Source organism: Amblyomma americanum, chromosome 8 (assembly GCF_052857255.1).
Source record: "Amblyomma americanum isolate KBUSLIRL-KWMA chromosome 8, ASM5285725v1, whole genome shotgun sequence".
In the NCBI taxonomy this organism is placed as follows: Eukaryota; Metazoa; Arthropoda; class Arachnida; order Ixodida; family Ixodidae; genus Amblyomma; species Amblyomma americanum.
Genome location: NC_135504.1, coordinates 59,274,854 through 59,302,449, shown reverse-complemented (window position 1 = coordinate 59,302,449; position 27,596 = coordinate 59,274,854). Strand labels below are relative to the sequence as shown.

The 27,596-nt window shown below is 47.0% G+C and overlaps 1 protein-coding gene across 1 annotated transcript in view; it reads right to left on the bottom strand.

The window, feature by feature from the left end:
• Positions 1-9,648: 9,648 nt before the first annotated feature.
• Positions 9,649-27,596, bottom strand: part of LOC144101758 (17-beta-hydroxysteroid dehydrogenase type 6-like) — a 39,860-nt gene continuing 21,912 nt past the window's right edge. The window contains exons 2-5 of the mRNA XM_077634896.1: positions 20,704-20,937; positions 19,788-20,051; positions 12,676-12,808; positions 9,649-11,257 (exon numbers count right to left, since the gene is read on the bottom strand). Of these exons, the coding sequence (XP_077491022.1) occupies positions 10,900-11,257; positions 12,676-12,808; positions 19,788-20,051; positions 20,704-20,937 (989 nt within the window). The 3' untranslated portion in view covers positions 9,649-10,899. The remainder of the gene's footprint in view (positions 11,258-12,675; positions 12,809-19,787; positions 20,052-20,703; positions 20,938-27,596) is intronic.

Genomic DNA, 27,596 nt, shown 5'->3' with positions numbered 1-27,596 from the left:
ACATGGACTGTTTACTAAACTAGCTGCAGATATCGTAATCAGCAGGCACGGGACCCTGAGCAGACTCAAGCTCGGCTGCGCGGGCGGCGCGAAGTTAGGACAGAGACTGGTATTGGTCGGTATGAGAAATGAGGCATCGCGTCGCTGTAATGCGACCAGGGTCAGCCACGGGCCACCGATGAAGACGTCCACCGAGCATCGGCGTCGGCGTGGCAAAGCGAAATACAACGCTGAAACCACGTTGGAATACGCGGTATGGCGATTGAGATCGGCCGAAGCGAGCCGCTTGGTTTCAGGACTAGTGTCGTTCCTCGCTCGCTTGGCTTTTCTCAGCATATCGCAGTACCGACCTAGTTTGTCGGCACATGACTTTGAAAGGCGCTGCTATGCACAGCATGTGTACGAGAGCAGACAACGCAGCAATACGTGCCTCACAACTTTTGGGGCCCATGTGGCCAGGGTTGCTGCTCTTCCCTGATCGTGACGTCGCAGCACATCCCGGCGCTCTGAAACCGAAACCGAAATCGCTAAGTATAAATAACGCTATAAAAAATTATTTACCGCACATCTATGAATTGTGCAGCGTGTATCACGCGTCCTGAGCCAATACGCAGCGTTTGAAACAAAGAACACGCCAACCAAAATTTTGGTGTCTCAACCCTTTTAAGCAGAAGCAGAAAGACGTCGGAACTTGCAAGTCAATTTAAAATTAATGCCATTTAGGCACGGGTATGTAGGATCGCTCACATTTATGCATCCTGGTACCTGAATTTTCCACACACTCTTCTTTGCAGAGAAGTTTCTAGGGAAGGCGATTTGGTTCTCAGGCATGACAGCGTACAGATTAGTTCACAACGAACAGCACACAAGCACAGCCGCTGGACTCGCGACCGTTTCCTTGTGCGAAACGACGACGGAGTACATAGCCTGTGCTGTTCATGGCCAGAAATATAAAATAGAAACAAAACTTGAGAGCAAGGAAACGAGATAGGTGCCACTTAACACTATACCAGATACTAGAGAGTACATGCTATAATGAAGTAGTTAGTCACTTTGCAATTGTAGGAAATCATCAAAATGCTACTTGAGTAGTCAATGCGCCTTTTCTTTACACAAAAAGTTTTGAGCAGCTCTCGTGCAGCTTAGTTTCTCGTTATGCACTGCACCTTTACATGGGAGAATCTGGTTAACAAGTCCAAGATTCGCAACATTGTAATAAGTGTACTTCATTAGACCTTAATATACCTTCGTGTATGACCCCCCATGATTTGCTGCAAGAGCACAATTTTGCTGACCATTGTTCACATTTCACGAGGAAGGTGGCATGCCTTTTCCCTCTTTTCTCACGGCGGGTGGAGTAGAGCAAGTTTGACTGGTGACAAAAACACGAACGCAACCCAGCAGCTCACAAAAACCTTCAAGTGGTGCGTAACAGTATGCATGTAAAAAGACCATTTCGGGTGTGCCTTGCAAAGTTGCCTTCAGATCTCAGCTTTGGCGTGCTCATAAAATAGAAGTGGTGTGCTCAGTTTTAGAGAGAGAGAGACTCTTTAATGAAGAAACAGAGAATTTAGCCGGCGTTTCAATATCGCTGGCATGCTACTCTGCGTAGGGAGGGGAATTTGGGAGATAAATACTGAAGGAGAGCAGCGTGGAAGAGGTGGAAAAAAAACGAAGATAAAATGCAGCCATGAAATGGGTACTAAGGATGCAGTGGTGAGTATTGATGTAACCTATGGAATGATGGAGTGCATAGTCCGACGAATGGGCTGACGAAGTTCACTGCAAGAAGAATGCATGAAGGTAACCTGCAAGTGAATTTAGAGCTTATCGAGATGTCCAATGTCTTTTAAATATGTAAAAAGAAAGTTCATTGCAAGTCTCTGTTGCCTGAAGCAGGCTAAGGGGCCTAAAACTTTGTCCATTGTTAGGGGCACTGGGCAGAGCTTCTGCATGCAATGTTCATAGTACGCACGCTCGTTAGCATACGCAGGGCACTCAAGCAGGATATGTTCCACAGTTTCTATCGAAGCACAGTTGTCACAATGCGGACTGTTCATTTGTCCAAAACGGTATCGCAGGCCATTTGTATATGCAGCATTCAGACGAAGTCGGTGATAAAGTGTTTCGAGTTGTCGAGGAATTCTGGGTGGGAGTCTTGACCTAAGACGTGGGTCGATTGAGTGAAGAAATTGGTACTGATGTGTCGGCAAACTCCAAAGCCGATACGTTTCTTCGTACGCAAAACTTTTAGCCATTTGGGACGCATCAGATTTCGTGAGAAAACTTCGAATGTATCTCTGATGTTGAGATACATTCGAAGTTTTCTCACGAAATCTTAAAACCAACTGTCATGACTGGTGCAGTTTGCTACCCTACTTCAAAGGTGAAAGCTGTGGCTGAGAGTATCCTCCAAAATATGACATCTGGCACAAAAGCTGGAAAGAAAAGGAAGGAGCACTGAAAAGTGAAATGGTTCTCTGTCCGACAATTGTACGCATTGTAAAGAAAGCTTACAAATGGCATGAAGTTCTACTCGTATTTTAGCCCCAAATGGTCGTTCATGTGAGTCCCAGTATCCTAACGAAAGCAATGAAATATTTATTTATTTATTTATTTATTTATTTATTTATTTATTTATTTATTCAAATACCCTCAGGGCCCGAAGACATTAAAGAGGGGAGCGGGAAGGACATACATTGGGTCCGATACAGTGCAGCAGAAAAGCAAAATAGAAGAAACGAAAACGCGACGAAAAATGAACAAAACATAACACAAAATAAAGCAAGAGGAGGCAAAGGGGAAAGACAGCAATTCCCCCCGAAAAAAGAGAACATTTCCGGCAGACAGCAAAAAGAGAACTAAAATGAACGCAAAATAAAACTGACTAAAATCTACAAATAAAGGTTACATGTGGCAGTCTTAAAAGAACTTGGATTAGAAATATCGACAATGTGCCTGGGAAGGTGGTTCCAACTGTCAGACGAGTCGGGGACAAAAGAAGAAAGAGCGTGTTTAGTATGGCATGACGGAACACCTACTTTGCGAAGATGACCAATGCGGCCTGAAACATATGTAGGGGTAGTTAGTAGCCGGCTCTTAAGGACAGGATTGTAGTAATAGATTTTACTGCGGAATAATAAACTGCGGAGTAATAGATGTTACTGCGGAAGAAAGCATAATAAACCCTCTGTGAAACGCTCATCTGTAGTGGCACAAAAAGTTTGCCTATCTTGCAATAATGCATGTCAAGCAAGAAGGTTATTGTGTCAGTCACCAATAAGGCACGAATTAGACAGAAACAAATAACGTGCACTTACGATAGAAAAGCATGTCCTTCACTTGTGAACTCAATTTATGTAAAGATAAGACTCATGGAAACAGTAGGCATCGCCATTTATGGCAGCTGCTAAAAAAAGGAAGGAGGCTCGTAGATGATGCTGTACAACTTGATATTCAACCTTCAGTAAAATACATTGTGTTAAGTAGTATGAACACAGGTAGAGAAAGAAGCAGAAAGAAAGAGAAGCTAGTTCCTGTCAGCATGCCTGCTACAATAAAAGGGAAAAGGGACACAGAAATGGAAAGTGGAATGGTGCACTATGCGACACAATAAAAAAAACACATGAAAACAGGAGCCCCGCCGCGGTGGCTCAGTGGTTAGGGCGCTCGACTACTGATCCGGAGTTCCCGGGTTCGAACCCGACCGCGGCGGCTGCGTTCTTATGGAGGAAAAACGCTAAGGCGCCCGTGTGCTGTGCGATGTCAGTGCACGTTAAAGATCCCCAGGTGGTCGAAATTATTCCGGAGCCCTCCACTACGGCACCAATTCTTCCTTTCTTCTTTAATTTCCTCCTTTATCCCTTCCCTTACGGCGCGGTTCAGGTGTCCAAAGATATATGAGACAGATACTGCGCCATTTCCTTTCCCAAAAAAACCAATTATTATTATTATGAAAAACAGGACACAAAAAATGCATTAATAGTGACCAACATAAAGACGGCATGCAGTCTAAAGACGGACATAAGACGGCATGACACATAAAGACGGCATGACCTACACCTTCTGCTGGTTAGTAAGGGCTGTCTTGTAGAGTCTAATTAAGGAAATTCGCTTACAAGACTTCGCTGCGAACACAAACTTGCCTCAAAAGAAGCTCTTAAAAGTTTGTTCATTGTGTTATACCTTGATTTTCTAAAATTCAGACTAGCCCACAAGGAATGGAAGGTTTTGATTCGCTGAGCGTTATTTATGCCTGCCAACACCCAAAAACGATGAAAAAGTGTTTTCCCAAATGCCAGCGTTTCGGCCGGCGCTTCTGCACATATCGACACCACTCGCATCGCTGTCTTGGGCGGCGGCGAGGCTCGGGCTATTGTGAGAGAGGATATATCCCTTCCAGTACCTGGTGCAGTTTTACGTCATGATGACGTAGTCGTAGTGAGCTTTAAAATATATAATATAATTGGTTTTGGGGGAAAGTAAATGGCGCAGTATCTGTCTCATATATCGTTGGACACCTGAACCGCGCCGTAAGGGAAGGGATAAAGAAGGGAGTGAAAGAGGAAAGAAAGAAGAAAGTGCCGTAGTAAGCTTTAAAAGAAAAATACATTTTTTCTCTCTGCCTTTGTTAACCCTGCGCGCTGCGTAAAACCTGTATAGAGTTTGTCAAAACTTTAGAAGGAAAAGGTTGTGCTTTAAAGCAGACTAGTCAGGCGATAATAGCGCCTGTGAACGTACAAAGGCCCTGTAGGCTGCGAATGAGACTCCTATTCACTTTCAATGTACTTAGAGCTTCTGTATATCGTAAAACGTTGCACTGCAAGGCTAAAACGTAGACCTGCCGGCCTGGAAACTTCTGACCAACCCTGAACTTTCGCGATGGCGCAGTCCAGCCGTCTACCGTACAAGGACACCTCGAACTCAGTGAGACTTTAGCGTCGCGTTTAAGGAATACAAGATAATTTAAATTAATCTGTTGCTTTTCGCTACGGCGCTCCTAATAGCTGCTGGTTCAAAAATCACAACACGCGCTACATTCATGAAAACCCTGTTTATTCCTCTCCGAACAGTGCGGAAACTACCAACCCTTTTTGAGAGTTCGCTATTACATCGCGATTTACGGTACCTTCCTAAAAAGGGGCCCACAGCATTTTTACCTGTTTTTCAACAAACTATAATAGAACAATTTTAGTTATATGCGGCACCTGCTGACAAATACAAGTACGAATGACCTGAAGATAACAACCGCACATGTACAGGCACTTAATGTTAGCGAGAAATGTTAGAGGGGGCGAGCTCACGCTATGCCCATTCTGTTCCCTTCTGTGTCCAGTTGCTCTCAAAGTAGAGGTTTTTACAGCGTGACTATGGAAAACATGGCTTTCTTCAGATAGTGTTTTTTCTTTATATTCATTTAGCGGCTTGGCCAGAAAATACATGCGTCGTTACTTCGAAAGGAAAAGCACATTAAAAGCAGTCAGTGCCAGACACACCTGCAAGACACTCGCCACGTTCTATCCTCGAAACACAAGGACGTCTATAGATGGTGCAAACGAGCGCTTGCGGAAAAAGGCTGAAATACAGAATATGCGCTTTAAGCATGGACGCAGAGAAAAACACGGAAATTCAAGAGCTAAAAAGCTTACAAACCTTCATTGCTGGGCATCTCTTGCTGATGGTGCAGCCATGTTTATGCATGGTGATTCTGAAAAGGCCATTAGTGCATAGACGAGCAAAATAGCCTGCTGAAAGACACAATGGGTCTTTAAACGCTGGCAGCATCCGTCGGTGACAAACTTCATGGGCGGATTTTTCTCGTGGCTCAGTGGTTAGGCGCTCGGCTACTGATCCGGAGTTCCCGGGTTCGACCCCGACCGCGGCGGCTGCGTCTTTATGGAGGAAAAACGCTAAGGCGCCCGTCTGCTGTGCGATGTCAGTGCACGTTAAAGATCCACAGGTGGTCGAAATTATTCCGGAGCCCTCCACTACGGCACCTCTTCTTCCTTTCTTCTTTCACTCCCTCCTTCCCTTCCCTTACGGCGCGGTTCAGGTGTCCAACGATATATAAGACAGATACTGCGCCATTTCCTTTCCCCCAAAACCAATTATTATTATTATTATTATTATTATTATTATTTTTCTCACAGAGTTCGCGTCAAGCATGATTAGTTTTGTTAGCAGTCCGTGCCTCTTCGCACCAGAAATACCTGAATATTTTGGCATCATCACGGCGAATATGGCATTAACGACTCATTAAGTGGTGCATTAAGTGCGGGCTAGCAATTTTCCACACCTTGCGAAGACCTAGGAGGAATGGTGGGATTTCGACGAAAGGCTGCATTTTTCTCCGCCAGCGCAGCATGGCCTTCGTCAGCGCTATGTGTTTGTGCTGAGCGCGTATCATCACTTGTTCAAAGAGTGTGACGGCAGAGTCCAATATCAATTATATTAAAAGAAAAGGAGCATACCCAGTAATTATTGACAACAGCATTTTTGAAAGGGAACATTTATGAGCGTAATTGTTTCGTATAATGTAAGCTTTCACTATAACAATCAACATATCTGCAGATCACCCGGCAGCGGTCTTGAATTTTTTTCTATTAAAGTTTTTGCTATCGTCAAAAGCGTTCCCCGTTGGTTTTTTAAGGGACCCTTAACTGTTCGATTCGACCGATGAAAACAGTTTAAAAGAACGATTTATCTACACATCAGTACACTGGACCATTACCTTCAAAATTACCGTAAAAGTATCTTATAATTTTCCAATTTTCAAAACTTTCGTCCAAATTGCTGAACATGATCAGCTTGTTTTCTTTTTTCTCATCTAAAAAAGACGTTCCTAACTCTTAGTATGTATAGGGCCTCCAGGAGCTGCACCCATAACGGAAACAGTGAGATGAACACAAAAGCACACAAGAGGAGTATTTTAAGTCGTCTCTACGCTCCCGCCCAGCGTGCACACCACAAAATGGTGTGGCCTGGAACAACGCTACCACGGAGCACCATTGCGCAAACAATCTGTGCTCTCCGTACGCCCGGCTGCGGTCGAAAAGTTGGGCCGACCGCGGCAGCTGCGTTTTTATGGAGGAAAAACGCTAAGGCGTCCGTGTGCTGTGCGATGTCAGTGCACGTTAAAGATCCCCAGGTGGTCGAAATTATTCCAGAGCCCTCCACTACGGCACCTCTATCTTCCTTTCTTCTTTCACTCTTTCCTTTATCCCTTCCCTTACGGCGCGGTTCAGGTGTCCAACGATATATGAGACAGATACCGCGCCATTTCCTTTCCCCACAAAACCAATTATTATAATTATTACTTTTTGACTTCTCCATTAAGGTCCCACTTTCATCCCAATAGGAAAGTACTAAATGTTTGACCTTTAAAAGCTCCCGGGTTCGAACCCGACCGCGGCGGCTGCGTTTTTATGGAGGAAAAAACGCTAACGCACCCCTGTGCTATGCGATATCAGTGCACGTTAAAAATACTGAGGTGGTCGAAATTATTCCACAGCCCTACACTAGGGCACCTCTTTCATCCTTTCTTTCGCTTCCTCGTTTATCCCTTCCCTTACGGCGCGGTTCAGGTGTCCACCGCGATATGTGAGACAGTTACTGTGCCATTTCCATTCAACAAAAACCAATTATTATATTATTATAATTAAATTAGAACCATTTAAAACATCTCAATTTTTTTGCCAGAGCGAAAAAGGAACAAAAATTTGTTGAAGTGCCGCCGTGGTGGCTCAGTGCTTATGGTGCTCGGCTGCTGACCCGAAATGCCCGGGTTCCATCCCGGCCGCAGAGGTTGAATTTCGATGGAGGCGAAATCTAGAGGCCCGTGTACTGTGCGATGTACACGGTGCCCTTCAGTAGAGCCAGAACAGCCCGGTTTTCGGAACCAAGTGGCGTGCGAGGATGCAAGCCCAGATTTCTGTGAATATTCAACTCATTCGCATATCTCTGATAAAAAAAAAGTGATGCGGACTACAAAACAAGTGTTTTCTCTTAGTTGAGCTGATTCATTAGAGCCTTAGGGAAAGCAAAGAGATGTATGAAAGTTCTGTTCAACGTTCGACACGTCTTATGCTCCGCTCTTATTGCTTCGTGTGAGGAGTGCGATTTCTTAAATGAACATGAAAATTGGTTTTGGAGGAAAGGAAATCGCGCAGTATCTGTCTCACATATCGGCGGACACCTAAAAAGCGCCATAAGGGAAGGGATAAAGGAGGGAGTGAAAGAAGAAAGGAAAAAAGTGGTGCCGTAGTGGAGGGCTCCGGAACAATTTCGACCACCTGGGGATCTTTTTTGAACGTGCACTGATATCGCACAGCACACGGGTGCCTTAACGTATCGCTTCCATCGAAACGCGGCCGCCGCATCCTATTATAAGGATAGGCATCGCCTCTACCCGGCCCCTGCAAAGGGACTGGGGAAAGCAAACGAACGCGTTCTACTCCGATTATTCACGAACACAATGCTGTGCCCGGTAGTACTAAAACACTTCGATCCTGCGTCCACTGGCTGGTGCAAACACTGTGGGGAGGTGGCTGACACGTACCACATGGTTTGGGCTTGCCAGCGCAACTCGGCTTCCCCCCCCCCCCCCCCCCAAAACCCTACCAGAGAGGAATGGGAGACGGCCCTGTTTGGCTGTTCGGACCTTAAGGCCCAAAAGGCTTAGGTCAAGAGGGCTAAGCTGGCGGCTTCGACCAATGGGGTCCCGGAATAAAGACTCCACCCATTGCGGGGCTCTTTAGAGAGTCTCACCTCTTTCTTTCAATAAAGGCTTTTCACCACCACCACCGGGGTTCTTACGCGGGAAATCTGACTCAGTCGGCGAGCAGCATAGCTATTCTGAAAGTTGTTTTTTTTTTTGCTTCTGGTCTAGGCAGTTACAAAACACGCTTTCTTAAGGCTATTTGGTCCATATATTTCGAGATATTAGGCCTTGTCAGGGGTTCGGTTTGAAACACCCCGGCAATTTCTTACAAGGACCAGATCATGAACGAATCTTTTTGTGCTGAAACACCCGTACAAATAAGCTCGAAACGCCATAAAGCCCGTTTTCCAGCAACTAGCTGAACCAGACCTCCTCAAGAAGTGCCGCAACTAGTGAACCCAGAACGCCACCGAGTCCTTCAATCACATCGTCTCGGGGGGCACACCAAAGGATGCCTTCCTGGAGACAACGTCGCCAAAGTGATTAGACGCCGCTCTCATGTTCAGCGATGGCAGCATGGTTAGAGATAACGTCCTGAATAAATATGGAATATCACCAATACGCGATGTCGTGATACGGTTGCGTGATGTGAACCTTCGTCGTAAGTACTTCCCTTGGAGAGATGATGCGGAACAGATAACGGAGACCACACAGGCAAAGGGACAAGCACAGAGGCGCAAGCTTGACACAGGTACTGAATGCATAGCTTGTTGCTGCTAAACAGATGTCTCGGTGCGTGTTGCTTCAGGCCAAAGTTAAAGTGAATCTGTTTCTTCTTTTTGACAGTGAATATATTAAAATGTCGTTTTTGTAACATTTCAGATAATATTTTTTAAAAAGAAGAAAAGAGGTTGATTTGCATCCTTTATCTCCAATATATGGTAATGGACTGAAAGAGAGTGATACAGATGTACACAGTAGTTTTTTTTCTAGAACAGATTTATTGCACAAAAAATGCAAAATAGACACTGTTCTGCAAAAGAAATGACAAATTTGCGAATATTTGTTACAAAACTTATTCTAATTCAGTAAAAAGAATAAAAATGCAGAATAAAAAAAAGAACCCACACATGAACAATGTGAAGCTATATGTACCTAAGTGGATAGCCAGTTTATCAGGAACTACTGTTCGTGAAAAAATAGGTCTCAAATAAGCCTCAGCATATGTGGCAAGTAAAAGGCCTACCCTGTGCTCATGAATTCTTTCAAGCAAGATGTTTTTAATGTGTGTTAACAAAAGAAAACACGCAGAGGTGGAAAAAATGTCGAGTCCTCCATCTTACGAAAATAGCTTCTAGTTTTTTTTATGAACGTAAATACCCTGAAAGCGCAGGAGGGGAGTAATACGCAAATAGTAAAATATATCAACACTACATCTCACAAGAAATTCGTAATACCTATTTGCTTTTTAGAAATTACAAAACCTCAAGTTAAAGCTCCCATATGATGAACGTAAACTGATCCTGTTAAGTAATAGGCTGGTAACAGGCAATCACAGAAAACATTGTTTTTGCTAAGCTGTCCAAGCAGTCAGCACACTTACACTTGACTCTAAAAGCCTCTCGTGTTTATCACCAAAAAGAAGAAGGGCATTCTGGTGAGAAGGGCAAGTGTAGGACCACGTGGCTCCGAGCGCTTCTCTCAAGCTAAGATGTAATGTTGGGAACCATAATGTGTACCAGCTATATGCTATATAAAGAATTCTCCCTACTCCCTCCCCCTCGTTTAAATTGCACTTGGAGTGAGCATTTCTCTTCCCCTATCAACGTGGTTAACGGCTTGTTGAATTTTAGCGATAAGACGAGCAGCATCACATATTTCTTGTTCAATTTTCGTTGAGAGAACCCTGCATGGTTGTAAGGGCACCACACACCAGCACCGAAGAGAATAAAATCCAGCTGACCAAGCATTTTTTTAGTCAGTTCGTTTTTTTTAGTCTTAGGTCTTCATTTGTGGCACGTTACCGGATGACAGGAGCTACCGCCCAGTTGGGTCCAGGTGATGTAACTCTGTTGGTCATAAGCGCAAACAGAGTCACGCACGGTGAGTGATAGCCTCCAACTCTGCGAGGCTCATGAGAATAAGGCGGCTTCTGCCGCTCTCCAACGACGCATTCCACCGAAGTCACATCTGCTGCACTGCAACCTGTCCCGACCAGGCGACGGTGCTCAGGAGCTTCATCATCCACGAGCTATGCCCCTCGTGCCTGGCATCGTCGTGGCAGGCGGTTGCGCCCTTTTCACCAGCACGGCGTCCTGCAGGGCTGGAGGGGCGAGCGCCAGGAGGCGCCACTGTACGGCCCTGACGAGTCCGTCGGGCCGGTACGCGAAGCGCGGCTTCTGAGCCAACACGGCTGCCTCCATGGCGTCCACCACCTCGTGCACCTCGGTGCGAGACTCGTTGGCCAGTCCGCGGCGTAGCCACTGACGGCACAGCTCGTAGTAGGCCTGGCCGTAGTCGCGGCGCACCTGGTCGCTGCTCTCCTGCCACTGCTTGTCCATGGCAGGCACTAGAAGGCTGTCAGCCGTGAGGTTGGTCCTGCATGGTGAAGGACGGCGCAATTTAGGCCTCGTTTCTTTCTGTACTGGTATACACCTCGATTGCTAAAGGACGATTCACAAGGTCAGACCAGGAATAGTTCGAGTACAAACAATACGTTCCAAGCAGTATCAAAGGTGGCGTCAGTGGCGAGATTTGGTATCCTCGGCTCAAAAGACGCATCGTGAACGGACCAGGGCTCGTATTCTATCTTGTGTTCATTTCGAAAATGTCTGCCGCGGTCGGGTTCGAACACGGGTGCCCCGAATCTGTAACCGAGCGCCCTAACTACTGAGCCACCAGCCTTTTACCCGCCATGGAGGCTTAGTGGTTAGGGCGCTGGGCTACTGATCCGGAGTTCCCGGACTCGAACCCGACCGCGGCGGCTGCGTTTCGATGGAGGCGAAACGCTAAGGCACCCGCGTGCTGTGCGATGTCAGTGCACGTTGAAGATCCCCAGGTGGTCGAAATTATTCTGTAGTGCTCCACTACGGCACTTCTTTTTTCCTCTCTTGTTTCACTCCCTCCTTTATCCCTTCCCTTAAGGCACGGTTCAGGTGTACAACGATATATAAGACAGGTACTGCGCCATTTTCATTCCCCAAGAACCTATTATTATTATTATTATTATTATTATTATTATTATTATTATTATTATTATTATTATTATTATTATTATTACGTCGTAATTAAGCCACCACCTCGCCCTCAGCTTTAATTGCGAACAAGTGACACTTAGGAGGCAAGAAATGTCAATTCCTTTTCTCTTAGTGTTTGGCGAGCCTCCATGCGTTTTTGCTGTGCTTAGGAAAAACAATCCGGCTCAGAGCAAAGAACAGCACAGGAGCACTTGAAAGGCGTTTGGCCTTGGCTGCCTGTGTTGTGGTTGTGTCCTTCGCTGTTTGTGGTTGTTGTGGTTGTGTTATAGAATAGTGGGTTGGGCGAACCTGTTCTTGGCGATCGTTCGGATGAAAAGAGCCTCAAATGACGGCAGACAGGAGGTTCAGGTGACGCAGCGGCGTCTTTATCGTCTCAGTTCTGTTCTGTCTAGCGGAGTTCTTGTGTTGTTTTCACGCGAGCTCATTAAAAACCTCATCTGGAAAAAAAAAGGCGTCGTCGGTCATAAAATTCGCCCACTGGCTGGAGAGAAGTGACCTCACATGACATAATAATTCTCAATGGCTGGATGGGAGTGATGTCACCGGAGCGGTAATTCCCATTGGCTGAAGGAAAGTGATGTCACCAGACAGGAAGTAACACCACTACCGATGAAGACACCAATAGCTTCTAATACTTTTGTACTGTCAACACATCCCAATGTTGTTGGACTGCGTTATAAAGGCTGTGTTGTAAAAGCTGCGTTATAAAGGCTTAGAGGAAGAGAGAGAAAGTAGATTAGGTAATGAGTGTGCACTTACGCGTACATGTTGGGCTCCACAGAGACCACGCGCACGCCAAACTTCTTCATCTCACGCCGGAGACCATCGGCGAAAAATCGGGCCGCGCACTTGGACATGCAGTAGCCCACCGAGAAAGGAATGGCGAAGTGACCTGGGTGGAACACAATACAGCAGAATGATTGAGTGGTTCAGTGGTTGTCCCCGTCATAAACGTCTATATTTATCTGTGACAACAGAAGGACGGAAAAGAATGAAAGGTCAGCAAATTAAATTTGTCCAATCGGCCTGCGCGTGAGCATTGTTTGAGCCACTCTAGCAGCGCTTGTTCAATAATTGGTTTGGTTTGGTTTGGTTTGGTCTGTGCGGGTTTTACGTCCCAAAGCGACTCAGGCTATCAGGGACGTCGTAGTGAAGGTCTCCGCCAAATTTCGACCACCTGGGGTCCTTTAACGCGCACTGACATCGCACAGCACAAGGGCCTCTAGAATTTCGCCTTCATTCAAATGCGACCACCGCGGCCGGAATCGAACCCGCGTCTTTAGAGTTTGCATCCGAGCTCCATAACCACTCAGCCACCGCGGCAGCCTGTTCAGTAATTCTCTCAAATCCCTCACATGCTCTAATTGGCGCACTACTTATGTGAAATTGCAAAACTACTGGAAAATTAGTCAACAATTTGACAGGCACATTTGCAGTGACTTACAAACACGAAGTTCTATAAACAAGACACGTCAAAACACAGAAGAAACAAAATATGTCCTGGTTTTACCAAGCGTTCAATTTTGGTAACAGCGATAACAAGTGAAATTGCAAATTAAAAGAAGACACAGAGTAAACCCCGGAGTTCAAGCTTTACGAAGACGCAAAAGCAAACACGAAGCCAAGTTAAGAAAGCCGTCCGGAAAGAAAACAGTGGGCGATGAGTGCAAGCAGCAAAGAAGCGTGCTGCATTGCATGAAGTGACGAATAAATTTCAAAGCCTGCGCTCAAAAGGGCTGCGTAAGAAACACCTAAAAAGAGTGCGGTCATCCTCATTGGCCTACAGGCCACCGCGTTGGCTCAGTGGTTATGGAGCTCGGCTGCTGACTCGAAAGACGCGGGTTCGATCGACCGACCGCGGCGGTCGAATTTCGATGGAGGCGAAATTCTAGAGGCCTGTGTGCTGTGCGATGTCAGTGCACGTAAAAGAACCCCAGCTGGTCTAAAATTCCGGAGTCTTTCACTACGGCGTCCCTCATAGCCCGAGTCGCGGTTTTTTTGGGACGTTCAACCCCTATAAACCAAATCAAACCATCATTGGCCTACACGCACGAGTTTTGTGTGCATGTCGTTAGCAAAACGGAATAACAGGAGAACAAATTTTTTTATTGTTAACACAATTGGCGACGCAGTTCTTCAAAAAAATATATTCAGAAGAGACTGCAGTCAGTCACTCCAACAGGGTCTTCTACTGTATTTAAGGAATTATCAAATAGACAAGCAGGAACGGTGCTCAGTCAAAGGCAAGTCGTAAAAAATGTCATAACTTTGTCATAAAAGTCACAAGAAAATATTCATTGCGGGTGATACAGCGCGAATAAGACGACGGACAAAAGCAAGAAGAGAACACAGACAAGCGCTGGCTCGCAACAAAATTTTTATTCAGAAGATCAAACATGTATGCATGACAATCGCGTGACACGAGGGAGCATCGAGCACTTCAACAAGCAAAATCAAGAAAGCCTTATACCTATCACCACTCATCTACCACGTGGCGAAGTCCGATAAAAAGCCTACCCCTTCGTCTCCTCTTACCCCACCTGATTACACCAAGCCAAAGATCTCAAATTATCTACAAATGAAACCTCTTTATCAACCAAATTATTTCCAACTCGCCCAGCTATCCATCATTCTTCAGTACAAGAAGATATCATTTCTTAAGCTTTGTTTCTGCTGTAGTGTAGCTTACTCTGTTGTATGTTTTGTGCGTCAGTTCATTTCTGTCAATCCTTATTTTCTTTTCTGCTGGTTGCAAATTTGACTTTACGCTTTCCCGAGTGCTATATTAAGCCGGTTCAACTGTATGAACTTTGTATTCAGTTCTTCTTGCTCGTAACATTTGTTGTAACCTGCCCTAATCCTCGTCAGCATCATCTGCATGTGTACCTGTATATTTTTCGCTTTTTCATTCTGCCTTTCGTAAAAAAACCCACCACTCTCTGTAATGTCCTCGGGCCCTGAGGGTAACAAATAATTAAACAAATAAATAAAAAAGGAACCACTTCCCGTCCTCGAAAAGCTCAGCCTCCAAATACCTCCTGCTAAATAATGAGCGCTAAACGACAAACTGAAAACAGCCCACCAAGAATTGTGTGAGCGTGCAGCCACCATCATAAGTTTATAGAACAAGAAAAGAAACTTAACTCCTTTGCATCAAGGAATTAACGCTAGAGATTTATTGATGCACTGTGCAATTCGCAGAGCCTGAACCTGTATGCAAGTATATGTTCCAACTTGCGTGCGAAGGGGCCGAAGTTGTTTCTTTGCAAATGTGTAGCTTTGCGTAAACATTTGACCGCGGGTGCTGTTTAGCTCAAGCACAGATTGCCAGAGGCGGTTCGCGCAGGCGGAAGATGTGTGGCGGTTGCTTTGATTAGTCAGTGCGATTATTTTAGTCGCGGGCTCACTTCCAAGTCACTCGCGCGTGAGTTCGCCGGCGAGACGCTCACCGCCAGCTGCACAACGTGCAGCGGAGTGTATTTGCGTGCACGTCCTAGTCTTCCTCGTGTTTTTGAAGCGCTGACGCGTGCGTCACGCCTATCTCCGAATGCCAGAGCCATGCAAGCAGCAGCTTCTTTTCTCTCAATTTCATTATACATCGCCAGATGGAACTAGTCCTAACGTCGGCAAAAACAGAAAGTGGGTCTGCGAAAACTCAGTGGGCAAGCAGTCGTCGGCTTTGTGAATATAGCATATATTATGCCAGTTTTTTATTATTTTTAAGCAACGCGGACACATGCATTATAAAGCTTTTTGAGGCGCATTGCTATTGTCTTGACCGAACAGATTCAATAAACCTTTCCTGCTGTAACGGTCACTTACTCTCCATTAAAGATAGGTGTGCGGGAAGTGGATCGTTAAGTTTTTCTCGAAGGCATCATGCAAATATAAACTGCCTTGAAGCACTAAAGTCTAAGCAGGTTAAGTCCAATGTAACCACCATCGAGTCACGTCACAGTGGCCATACACAGTCTCCACTCAAAGACATATGCTAAAACAGAATAGAACCTGCTGCGTTTTTATGGAGAAAAAACGTTAAGGCGCCCACGTGCTGTGCGATGTCAGTGCACGTTAAAGATCCCCAGGTGGTTGAAATTATTCCGGAGCCCTCCACTACGGCCCCTTTTTCTTCCTTTCCTCTTTCACTCCCGTGTGCTGTGCGATGTCAGTGCACGTTAAAGATCCCCAGGTGGTCGAAATTATTCCGGAGCCCTCCACTACGGAACCTAATTCTCCCTTTCTTCTTTCACTCCCTCTCTTATCCCTTCCCTTACGGCGCGGTTCAGGTGTCCAACGATATATGAGACAGATACTGCGCCATTTACTTTCCCCAAAAAACCAATTATTATTATTATTCACTCCCTCCTTTATCCCTTCCCTTACGGCGCGGTTCAGGTGCCCAATGATATATGAGACCGATACTGCGCCATTTCCTTTCCCCAAAAAACCATTTATTACTATTAAACCGTTCAGTTCAATTTTTTACATATTTCAAAGCGCTGAATAAATTCAGTTGGGAATAAATCAACAGCTCGTACGTTAGGTACTCGCATAGCCGCAGTTAAGCATTAACGAGATTATAGATCGTGCTATAGCGCACTTGACCCAAGAGTTCGCTGTAACCCGAAGCAGGAAGTCAGTATTCCGAAATTTACCATGTTTTGGTCATGTTGCAATTACGCTTCAATTAAGCACCACAAACACTTAAAAGTTCTAGTTACGCATTCACCCAAGCACAAAATCTAACGACGCTGCATTGGTTAGCAGCCGGACGCGCTATATTTTGATTACCGTCGAAAAAATCGGGGGAACGCTTAAGCACCGCCATTACGGGTATGACGCGAGAGCGGTTCCTCTTGCCCACACAGACACGGACACTGTTTCTCTCTCACAATCACAATCAATATGTGACAGACAACACGACATACATATAAAGCAACCCGAGGGTCAGAGGTTGTTTCCGATGCATCGCTGGTGTGGCTGGCGCCATCTATGGGAGCCTCTTGTAACCGCCACCTTTTTGATTTGTAAAGATTTATCCGTCACGCCGACATAATAATAATAATATTAATTAGTTTTTGGGGAAAGGAAATGGCGCAGTATCTGTCTCAAATATCGTTGGACACCTGAACCGCACCGTAAAGGAACGGATAAAGCAGGGAGAGAAAGAAAAAGTAAGAAAGAGGTGCCGTAGTGGAGGGCTCCGGAATAATTTCACCACAACGGTGGAACCATCGTACGCGGAAATCCTAAATCACTACAGAGGACAGAGGATAGCGTACCCTCCACCACACCAGCTATTAACGCAATATGAGGCAGTCGGTTGGCGTAGACTGCAAACAGGAAGCTTTCGTAACTTACACATAGTTCACAAAATGTTTCCGAACCAGTACGCGGACACATGCAAGTGGTGTGGCGCCACCGCCACTTTATACCATATTACATGCGAGTGTAAAAACAATTATTCATTCATAAACTAAAAGAGCCCAATGCGGAACAGTGGGAGAGCCTGCTCACCATCAGCGTGCTCGCGGTCCAAAAAGGACTGGTCCAGCATGTGTATGAGGTAGCAAGACTCAGTGGGGCCCTGGAATAAGGGCACCACCCCTGGAAGACTCGGAACTTCAACATGAAGACACCCGGGTCCCGCTGAATCGGCCATTTTTTGGCGCCAATAAAGTTTTTCTCTCTCTCTCTCGACCACCTGGGGATCTTTAGCATGCACTGACATCGCACAGCACACGGGCGCCTTAGCGTTTTGTCTCCATAAAGACGCAGCCGCCGTGGTCGGGATCGAACCAGGGAACTCCGGATCAGTAGCCTCAGTAGCCCAGCGCCCTACCCACTTAGCCACCGCGGCGGGTCGCCGACATCGGCTTTTCTGCGAGACGGAAATTGAAATTCCGGAGTCCTCCCACTACGGCAACTGTTTCTTCACCAGGGAACTCCGGATCAGTAGCCTCAGTAGCCCAGCGCCCTACCCACTTAGCCACCGCGGCGGGTCGCCGACATCGGCTTTTCTGCGAGACGGAAATTGAAATTCCGGAGTCCTCCCACTACGGCAACTCTTTCTTCCTTTTTTCTTTCACTCCCTCCTCTATCATTTTCCTTACGGCGCGGTTAGCGTGTCCGCCGAGATGTGAGGCATATACTGCGTCATTTCCTTTCCCAAAAACAAACCCAAGCAGCACAGGCAATTGGCTCAACATTGGTACCGTATTGGCAAAGTCCGGCCCTTCAAAGGACCAGGATGGGACCATCCTGTTGCTATATTGGGCCGGTGACATGTGCTGCCTGGGAATTTTTCAATTTTCAATTTCCGCCGACATCGGCTTTTCTGCGAGACGGAAATTTAAAATTAATAATAATAATATTAATAATAATAATAATAATAATAATAATAATAATAATTGGTTTCTGAGGAAAGGAAATGGCGCAGTATCTGTCTTACATATCGGCGAACACACTAACCGCGCCGTAAGAGAAGGGATAAAGGAGGGAGTGAAAAAAGAAAGGAAGAAGAGGTGTGAGGGCTCCGGAATAATTTCGACCGTGACCTGGGGATCTTTAACGTGCACTGACATCGCACAGCACACGGGCGCCTCTGCGTTTCGCCTCCATCGAAACGCAGCCACAGCGGTCGGGTTCGAACCCGGGTACCCCGGATGAGTAGCCGAGCGCCCTAAGCACTGAGCCACCGCGGCGGGTCAAATGCGAGATGGAGCTTTGGCGCTTTCGTGTAGAAGAGGTGAAAGAATGTGTTTGGTGGCATAGATGCATCTATGCCAGCATATGGTGGCATATAGATGCAAATATGCGTTCCCAAAATTGATCTCGCAAGCTCAATTACCTTTCATGAGGCCGTGTTGTCAGTGGACGACAAAAATTTACAAATTCAAGTCTAGGCTTTGAAGTTGGCTCATAAACCTACCGCTACCAGGAAAGCAAGACGCAGTAACCGCAAGCTCTTGTGAAGTACATGCCTAACGAGGGCACTAAGAGAAAAGACAGTGATGTAATGACTTCATTGTAAACTCCGCTTCAAATTAATTTAGCGGTTAAAAAAACAACCGCGTGGAATGTAGGTCTGTTGATCCGAATGCTGAGCAAGCTCATATGATGTGACATACGAAGTATTGCTCTTCAACGGGGCCGTGTTCTGAATGACAGGTGTCAGCTATAGTGTTTGGAACGAAGATGACAGGCTTCGAGAAGGAAAAAAAGGAAAGACATGGAGATAGAAGGAAGAGGCGCAATAATCACCCCGCCCCCTTTTTGTTTTTCTTTGTCCACAATTACCCAGCACTATGGCCAACGCTGTCGGCCTGCCCCATGATGCTCACCTCGACTCGCCGCGTTTGCGTGCACCTCTTCTGTACGTCAGTGCACCATGGACGCATGCACTGTCAGCGTCAAGTTACACGCGAAAACGACACATACGATGGCGACAACACAACGACCAAACTTTTCATGAGGGAGGCTGAATAACAACACATTTCATATTCACTTCTGCGTCACCATGGCCACAACGTGGTTGCCCTGAGGCAATAAGCATCGCTTTAAAGAAAGCGTATTTCTCGACTTCTACCATTTCTTGTATTTCCTCTGTCGTTTCATTGGACGCTGACGGTATTTTCCCGCGCCATTAAATAAAGAAACTTTATTTATTTATTTATTTAGTTAGCTAGTTAGTTAGTTAGTTAGTTAGTTAGTTAGTTAGTTAGTTAGTTAGTTAGTTAGTTAGTTAGTTAGTTAGTTAGTTAGTTAGTTAGTGTTTGATTGATTGATACAGAGGTTCACCCTCGTTTCTCTAAAATCCATGTGATTCGCAGCCGATAAGCGATGATGACACAACCAGCGCGCATACTTACTCCAGAGGCTGCTGCAGATGACCACTCGCCCTCCTTTGGCGCGGCGCACCATGGGTAAGAAGGCACGCACGCTGCGGGCCACGCCCACCGCGTTCACCTCCATCATGCGGCTGAGCGGCTGGAGCGAACCCCACTCCAGCTCCGAGGCACAGATGACGCCCGCGTTGGCCAACATGGCCCACAGCTGGGGAACCTCCGCGACACCGTCGTCCTCCGGTCGAGCACCACCGTGGTCCTCATGCTGCTGCTGTGGTGCCGCTGAGCCTGCCAAACAATGCATCCGGCGGGGTTGACTACCCTGTCGCACTACCGGAGTCTCCGCTCAGCGTTACGATGATTGAAGACAGCGTGATCCCCGCCGCTTTATTATTTACCTGCCTTGACAGCGGAACACTGTCATGGTGTAGAGTTGTAAAAGGTCTCTACCCGGAATGTGACATAGAGCTTCAGCAGCACAACTAATGAACAGGTTTGCTTGTTTCTTCCCTTTCCTCCTGCCAGCTTTTCCCAACAAAAGATTGACGTGCTGTAGAATTTCAAGCACCAACACACGGCACTGCGGGAAGCTAAGATAACAAAAAATATTCTAACCATAGCCCTTTAACTAAGATTTTTGAGGTCAAAGCAATGCTTTGCATGCATCGACTACATAAGGTCTCAGCCAGTGTGTAACGAGCCTCCATACTCAATGTCATCTAGATAATGGCTAACAGATTTAAAACGCGGGTTAGCTCTTACGCATGTTCAAAAGACCCACTGAGGGCTCCTGAAAATGGCGCTCGTTCGTTTTATGTCTACGCAACGTTTTGCATGACGTCACCATTCCCCTTATTGAGAATTTGAGAAATGAGAACAAACTCAAGTCCGCAGAAAGTAACGCTGCACAGGAGAACACGCAGAGGGCGTACAAGCGCACCTTCACTGGTCAGTATCTTGGTGACCTGCTGCACGGCGTCTTGCACCTGGCTGTCGCTGGTGACGTCCATGGGCGCCAGCACGTGGACGCTGCCCTTCCCTTCGCCAACCTCGGAGGCGAGGGCTCGCAGCCTGTTGGCCCCCTGGCTGTCCGGCACCAGGCAGCCGGCGAAAACGCGCAGGCCACGGTTGTGGAGACGCACTGCCAGCTCCAGGCCGAAGCCGCTGTCGCAGCCTGCGAAGATCATACGGTAGTTAACATACGATGGCCTAGTACTGTACAGTACGGTGCGGTGCGATATGGTACGGTGCTGTGCGATATGGTATGACACGGCGCGGTACGATGCGGTATGGTATCGTATGGTATATATAGTAGGGCACAGTGATATACATCGTGGCGTGGTATAGTACGGTAAGGTGCGGTATGGTATGGTGTGGTATGGTATGATATGGCACACTGATATACGGCGCGGTATGGTACGGTACGGTGTGGCATAGTACTGTATGGTACGGTGGACACGGCACGGTGGGTACGGTACAGTGTGGTATGGTTAATATCCCGAAGGTGCGGGACTATGAAAGGCGCAGTAGTGATAGGCTCCAGTTTAATTTCCTCTGACTCTAGCAGGTGGTACCATTGAGTAATGTAGCAGGCAGGTGGACCAACTAGGCCACGTGACCCTGCAGCGTCATCGCAACCTGGCCTCACAGTGAGCAAATAGCCCACCGTGCCAGGTGGCAGATAAGCTATTGACTGGTCGCTCGGGAAGAGTAGGGCTGCAAAAGGCCCACCGCTGATAGCACCAGCCATGCCAGGGTCCAAACACCATGCCCAGGGCAGTGGCGCATCGCTTAACCGCTGCGCTAGGAGGGTTATGAGGACTCCTAGGAATCTATGAATGTGAAGTAGAGAATGACCTTCTGCACATATGGTACCCACTACGCTATCGCGTCATACCCTTAAGGCGGCGGCTAAGTGTCCCCACAAGCCTTTTCAACCCTTTTATACTTAACAGGAATGGACTTCTAAGCACTGCCGCCCAAAATACTCTGGATGCGCTCAGTGATGACTAGCGCAAGCACGGTAATCTAGTTTTTCGGGAATATTATTTAAGTAAGAGAGGGGGATAGATTGGTGGTGTAAAAGATGACATTAGAGGCAAAAATTTTTCCCCTTCCTTCACGACGCGGCAGACCATCCGCGCGTCGGTACAGCGCCGGCTGGGCGTGGGAATAAGCTCCCTCATGGGGAAAGTGGAAATAGCTACGGGAGTGCCACCTAGACGGCTACGCGGAACTCCGCGGAGCCAGTGAGGCGCTCATGCTATAGATCCGGCCAGCGTCGCGAGTTGTCGTGACGGCTCTCTTCTGTCGCCTCCCGCAGCAGGCGCACGGGGAGACCCGGCCGCCATTTTCGGCGCGTGCAAATGTTCGCCGTGACCCCCATGTTAGAGCTAGTAAGCCGGAAGCCCTTCTTACGTGCCCTTCTACTTCGGAGGAATGCCTCGGTGATGTTTCGTAGATATAGCTGGGCTGCTATTTGCGAGTGTGGCAAGGGAACAGCAGTTCACAATTGGTAGCGAGGCAATGGAAGTGGTAAGGGAATACGTCTACTTCGGCCAGCTATAGGGACCGCAGATCCTGTTCACGAGCGAGAAATAACTAGGTCAATGCGGTATGGAGCGCATTTGGGAGGCTCTCCCAGATCATGAATGGTAGTTTACCAATATCCCTCAAGAGAAAAGTGTACAGCAGCTGTATCTTATCGGTACTCATCCACGAGGCAGAAACGTGGAGACTAACGAAAAGGGTACAGCTTAAGTTAAGAACAACCCAACAAGCCATGGAAAGAAAAAATGGCAGGTGTACCGTTAAGAGACCGCAAGCAGGTAGAGTGGGTGAGGGAGCAAACGCGGGTTAATGACATCCTAGTAGAAATAAAGAGGAATAAATGGGGTTGGGCAGGGAATGTAATGCGAAGGCAAGATAACCGCTGGTCCTTAAGAGTAACGGAGTGGATTCCAAGCGAAGGCAAGCGTAGCAGGGGGCGGCAGAAGGTTAGGTTGGCGGATTACATCAAGAAGTTTGCGGGCATACGGTGGCCGCTGAGAGCAAAGGACAGGATTAACTGGATAGACATGGGAGAGGCTTTTGCCCTACAGTGGGCATAGTCAGGGTGATGATGATGATTATTATTATTATTATGAATCGGTTTCGAACTGACAACTGTATAGGAAGTAACTTGCGTTGTAACAGCCTTACCAGTCATATTGATCGCAAGTTAATAAACTTTCAGCTAGCTCCGAAGAACCACAAGCTCTGGAATTTCTGACAAAGGGTAGTGGTCAGTTGTTTCCCGCAAGGAAATCAAGAAGGATGAGACAGCAGGCCAGCGGCGTTTCGACTTGAGAGAGGGGACTTCACATCGTTCAGTCCTCCTCTCCCCTCTCGGCAGAAGCTGCGGTCTACTTCAGCAACTTTATCTGGCTACGCCCGGGTTCAAACACGGCCGTGGCGGCCGCGTTTCTAGGGAGGCGAAACGCAAAGGCGCCCGTGTACTGCGCGACGTAAGTGCATGTTAAAGATCTACTGGTGGTCGAAATAATTTCGGAGCCCTCAAAGATTGTACCTCTTTCCCTCTTCTTTCACTACCACCTTCCTCCCTTCCCGCAGGGCACGATTGAGGTGAATACTCAGAAACTCTGGGCAAGCGCATTTTTTAACGGAAAGTTTTTTGTGAACACAATTTTTTTTCATATCGTAGCATTGGGCTATAATGATCAATATATCCGCAGGTACTTTCTTGCTCCTTTATTGTCAGAAACGCACTCAATGCGTATTCTATGGCAGTCAACTATTCGGTGCGACTAACTATAGAAGTGGGATTCTGTCACGCGCCAGTAGGCCAGGCCGTTTCTGTCAACATGTTCATAACCGAATTTTCCAATATTCCACAGCTGTCTTACAATTAACTGTAATGTCCAAGAAAGCTGGACTTACCACCGAGAAGTCAGACAGTTACTGCGCCTTTCCTTTCCTCAAAAACTGTTTTTTTCTTAGCGTCCCGACAGTCCTTCTCCATTGTATAAATACAGCCAGCTGCTATAGATACACATCATGTATGTTCTCTGCTTTTACGAGCCCTGACTGCTTTCGCATAGCAGTGTCAATAAAGTAGCTGGAATCGAAATTATGAAATCTCCTTTCTTCCTATCACTCCCCCTTTTCTTTCCCTGCCCTTGTCCTTTTTCTCACGTTAGCCTCATCTCAGGTGCTTCAGGTCTCGATGGAAGAACGAATGAATGAACGAAAACCTCATTGGTCCACCGAGGAGCCCCGGGTTCGAACCCGACCGCGGAGGCCGCGTTTTCATGGAGGCAAAACGCTAAGGCGCCCGTGTGCTGTGCGATGTCAGTGCACGTTAAAGATCCCCAGGTGGTCGAAATTATTCTGGAGCCCTCCACTATGGCACCACTTTCTTCCTTTCTTCTTTCATGCACTCCCTCCTTTATCGCTTCCCTTACGGCGCGGTTCAGGTGTCCAGCGATATATGAGACAGATACTGCGGCATTTCCTTTCCCCCGAAACCAATTATTATTATCACCGAGGAGCCCCCAGATCCCAGGTCCCGGCACGCATGCCTGGGACGCGGGTAGGGGATTCTCCGCAGACTAAGGACAACTGAAGTTGCCGTGGCTAGCAACATCTTTTCCTTCCTTAGTCACTTTTTTAATAAAGAGCCACTAATAATAATACAATAAACTTTCAGCCATTGAGCTCTCACGCCCAAAACGCACTCTGCGCACGAAGGACACGAGGGAGAGGATGAACTGGAAAGAATGCTTGCTAACTTTATACTTCAGTTCCATTCAGACTTCATTATTCCATACTGCACTATAAGCGAGCGTGTTTATCTGTTTATTTCTATTTACATATTTCCTCGCTAATCTTGGTGTAGCTGCCTTAACGTCAGCAATGTAACCCGTGTGCGCTGGAGCCGCAGGACGCTGCAGCCTGTGAGTCACCGCAGCACACTCAGCAATGCAGTGGGCGTTGTTGGGCTATACACGTACGGCCACGGATACAAGCGTCAGTGCTCAGTCACGCGATACTTACGGTAAAAAAGGAAGCAATGGTTGCCGAGCGCGAAGGGCCAGCTCATCGACGAAGTACGCGGAAAACCCGACGATTGCGGCAGCCTGTGTGTAGCACGCCACCGCCGGGAGGCCGCAACGGGCGCATTAAGAGAGCATTGGTTTCTCGTGCCGACTGTAACACGCTCCTCGCAATCGCAGGACAGAACGCCCAAGTCGAAATCGCGCTGACGCTCCAGAAGGGTGTTGGGCCGACGCACACTCTGAAGGGCTCTGCTCAGTGCACCTTTGGTTCTCGGCCTGCGACAATCCCGTTTACACCCTTGTGATTGTTAATCCATGACACCGCAACTGCTGGCGGTGGGGAAGGCTAGCTGATTTGCAAAATACGAGGACAACGCTCGAGAACTTCGCGTTCTCAGGGCTTGCTTGCTTTCTTTCTTTGTTTCTTTATTTATTTATTGATTTATTATTGCGTCAGCATGGGAAAGGTCTGTGTCCAAGCGGAAAAGGCGAGCGCCATCTATGAGTAGCCAATGGCAGGTGACTCACATGCCACGGTGGGTAGGTGGCAACCTGTCCACCTGGCTACGAACAACTTAGTACAACACTACCTATACGAACTTAGTATATTACCTCGGATATAACGAATCTTAGTATGCCACCTTAAATATAACTGCTAATTTCGGATATAACGAACCTTAGTATGTCACATCGGATATAATGAAGTTTCGTGTCTGCACCTCCGATGCAACCAACTTAGTGTGTTGACCTCGGATATAGCGAACTTTAGTGCGTGAACCTCGGATATAACGAATGTTTAGCTGCTAACGCATTGAAACGATCTACCGAGGATCACCTAAGTTCTGTTACCCGTCTAGTTCTTCTCTTTTTTCCTTGTTCCGTTATGGTTTTTTCTTGTAATCTGTTTATCCATTCACGTAGTTATTTTTATTCCTTCGTTTCTCCATTTTTTCTTTGAGTGGGTGCATTGATTCTATAATTCTTATTATTTACGTCAACGTTCTTCCACCCTTTCTTTGTTTCCCTCGTTTATCTGTGTATTTTTTCATTCCTACTTCCACTCTTTCTTTCTTCGATCCTGTATTCTTCTTTTGAAACCATTCCCGCGTGGTTCGTACGCACCTGCACCGCAGCTCAAATGGGCGAGTTCGCACGGAAAACGATCCAATAAAAGGAAACCGCCATCCGTCTCTTGCTGCTTCGAGGAAAAATACGATGAGAGACGGTCAGTTAAGACGCACTCGTCAGTGCAGAAAACGTTGAAGGTCGTTTCTCGAGGCACGTGCACAGGTGTCAACGTCCGGACAGCCGTCAACTCTGCGGTAAGAGAAACAATCGGCACTGGCGAAGCAAAAGCAGGCCTAGTGCCACTGTTGCGTCTCTGACTTCGAAGGCCAAGGCGGACCGCTGCTGCCGCGTCCAGACAGAGCGTATCGTTAGGCGTCGTTGGACGTGCTGGCTGCAGTAATAAGATCTATGCGCGCTCCCGTGACTTCTCCCCGCTAGCTCCCGAGTGATAGCTTGAAGAGCTTCAAGAGCTCTTTAAAACTGGTTACCGTCGGTGAAAACTGCGCCGGCGTACGCCCGTACGGTCGCCGTGCTGAAAAGGATTGTATGACGTTATAACCTCATACAGGCTTCGTCGTGCAAATATCGTACAACTTGTACGATATTTGCATGGTCAATGTATGATTTTCCAAAAATGGATGACATTCGTATGACATTGGAATGATATCTGCACGACAGTTGTATGACAAAACGTGCGAGGTTATTGCATGATACAACTTTCTTCAGGAGGGGCAATAAAGCCGCGTGCTCATTGAAGTGCATTTTTCCTAGCGCATTATATAGAGGCTGTATCAGCTAAGAAGGACGAAACAAAAAAGAAAGCAGCACACTCTACGAGTATCGGCAAGAGGCGGTTGCAGAGAGGGGTGCTGAACATGTCAACATATATGTTATTGGGCATAATTTCGTAATTAACATATATAAACGAGCTAAATCCTTCATCATTAACTTAAACGCAAAATTTTTAATGAAAAAGGTGCAGAGAAAGTTGCTTGAACATATATTTTAAGTAGCATACTATAAAATTTAAATGCTTGCTGACCTGGTCATAATGACTGCCTACCATCCTGCATTAGTTCCAATTTCGTAGAACGCAATGTTATTTTTTTAAAGTTTGTTGCTACGTAGCTGCCTTGCCCCAGCAACGAAAAAATGTTGAAACAGAACGCCGTACAACTGCCACAGCACGAATTTACTGATCGCGGAAAGAGGAGGGCTCGGTTACTCCTAAGGCTCCCCCGTTGAGTAGCCCGGGAGTAGCCAGCCCAGGAGTAGACGCGGTATTCGCCAAGAACACCTACGAGGAAAGCTGTCTACTTTCCTTCTGCGGGACTCGCTTCCGCCATTGCCGGCGCCCGATCGAAATTACAGCGTACATGCCTGTTGGCAACACGGACCGAAAACACGCCAACTCAAAAGCACCGGTCCGGCAGTTGAGGAAGTAAGCGCCGTTCGCAGACCTGCAGCAGCATGTTCGTGCCTACTGATAATAAGCGCAACCACGACGTGCTTCCGTCACGAATGCCCTTGTTGCCTTTTTCTGTTCGACGGACTGCCAACAGCGTCAGCGCAGACCCAAAGATCACGAACGCAGGGAAAGCAAAACGAAGTAAAATAGAACGAAAAAATCCAACTTTTCTCGAGACCTCATCTGGCATGCGGAAAGTGTGATACTTGGGGATACTTTGGAAAGGTGAGCGAGCTGGCA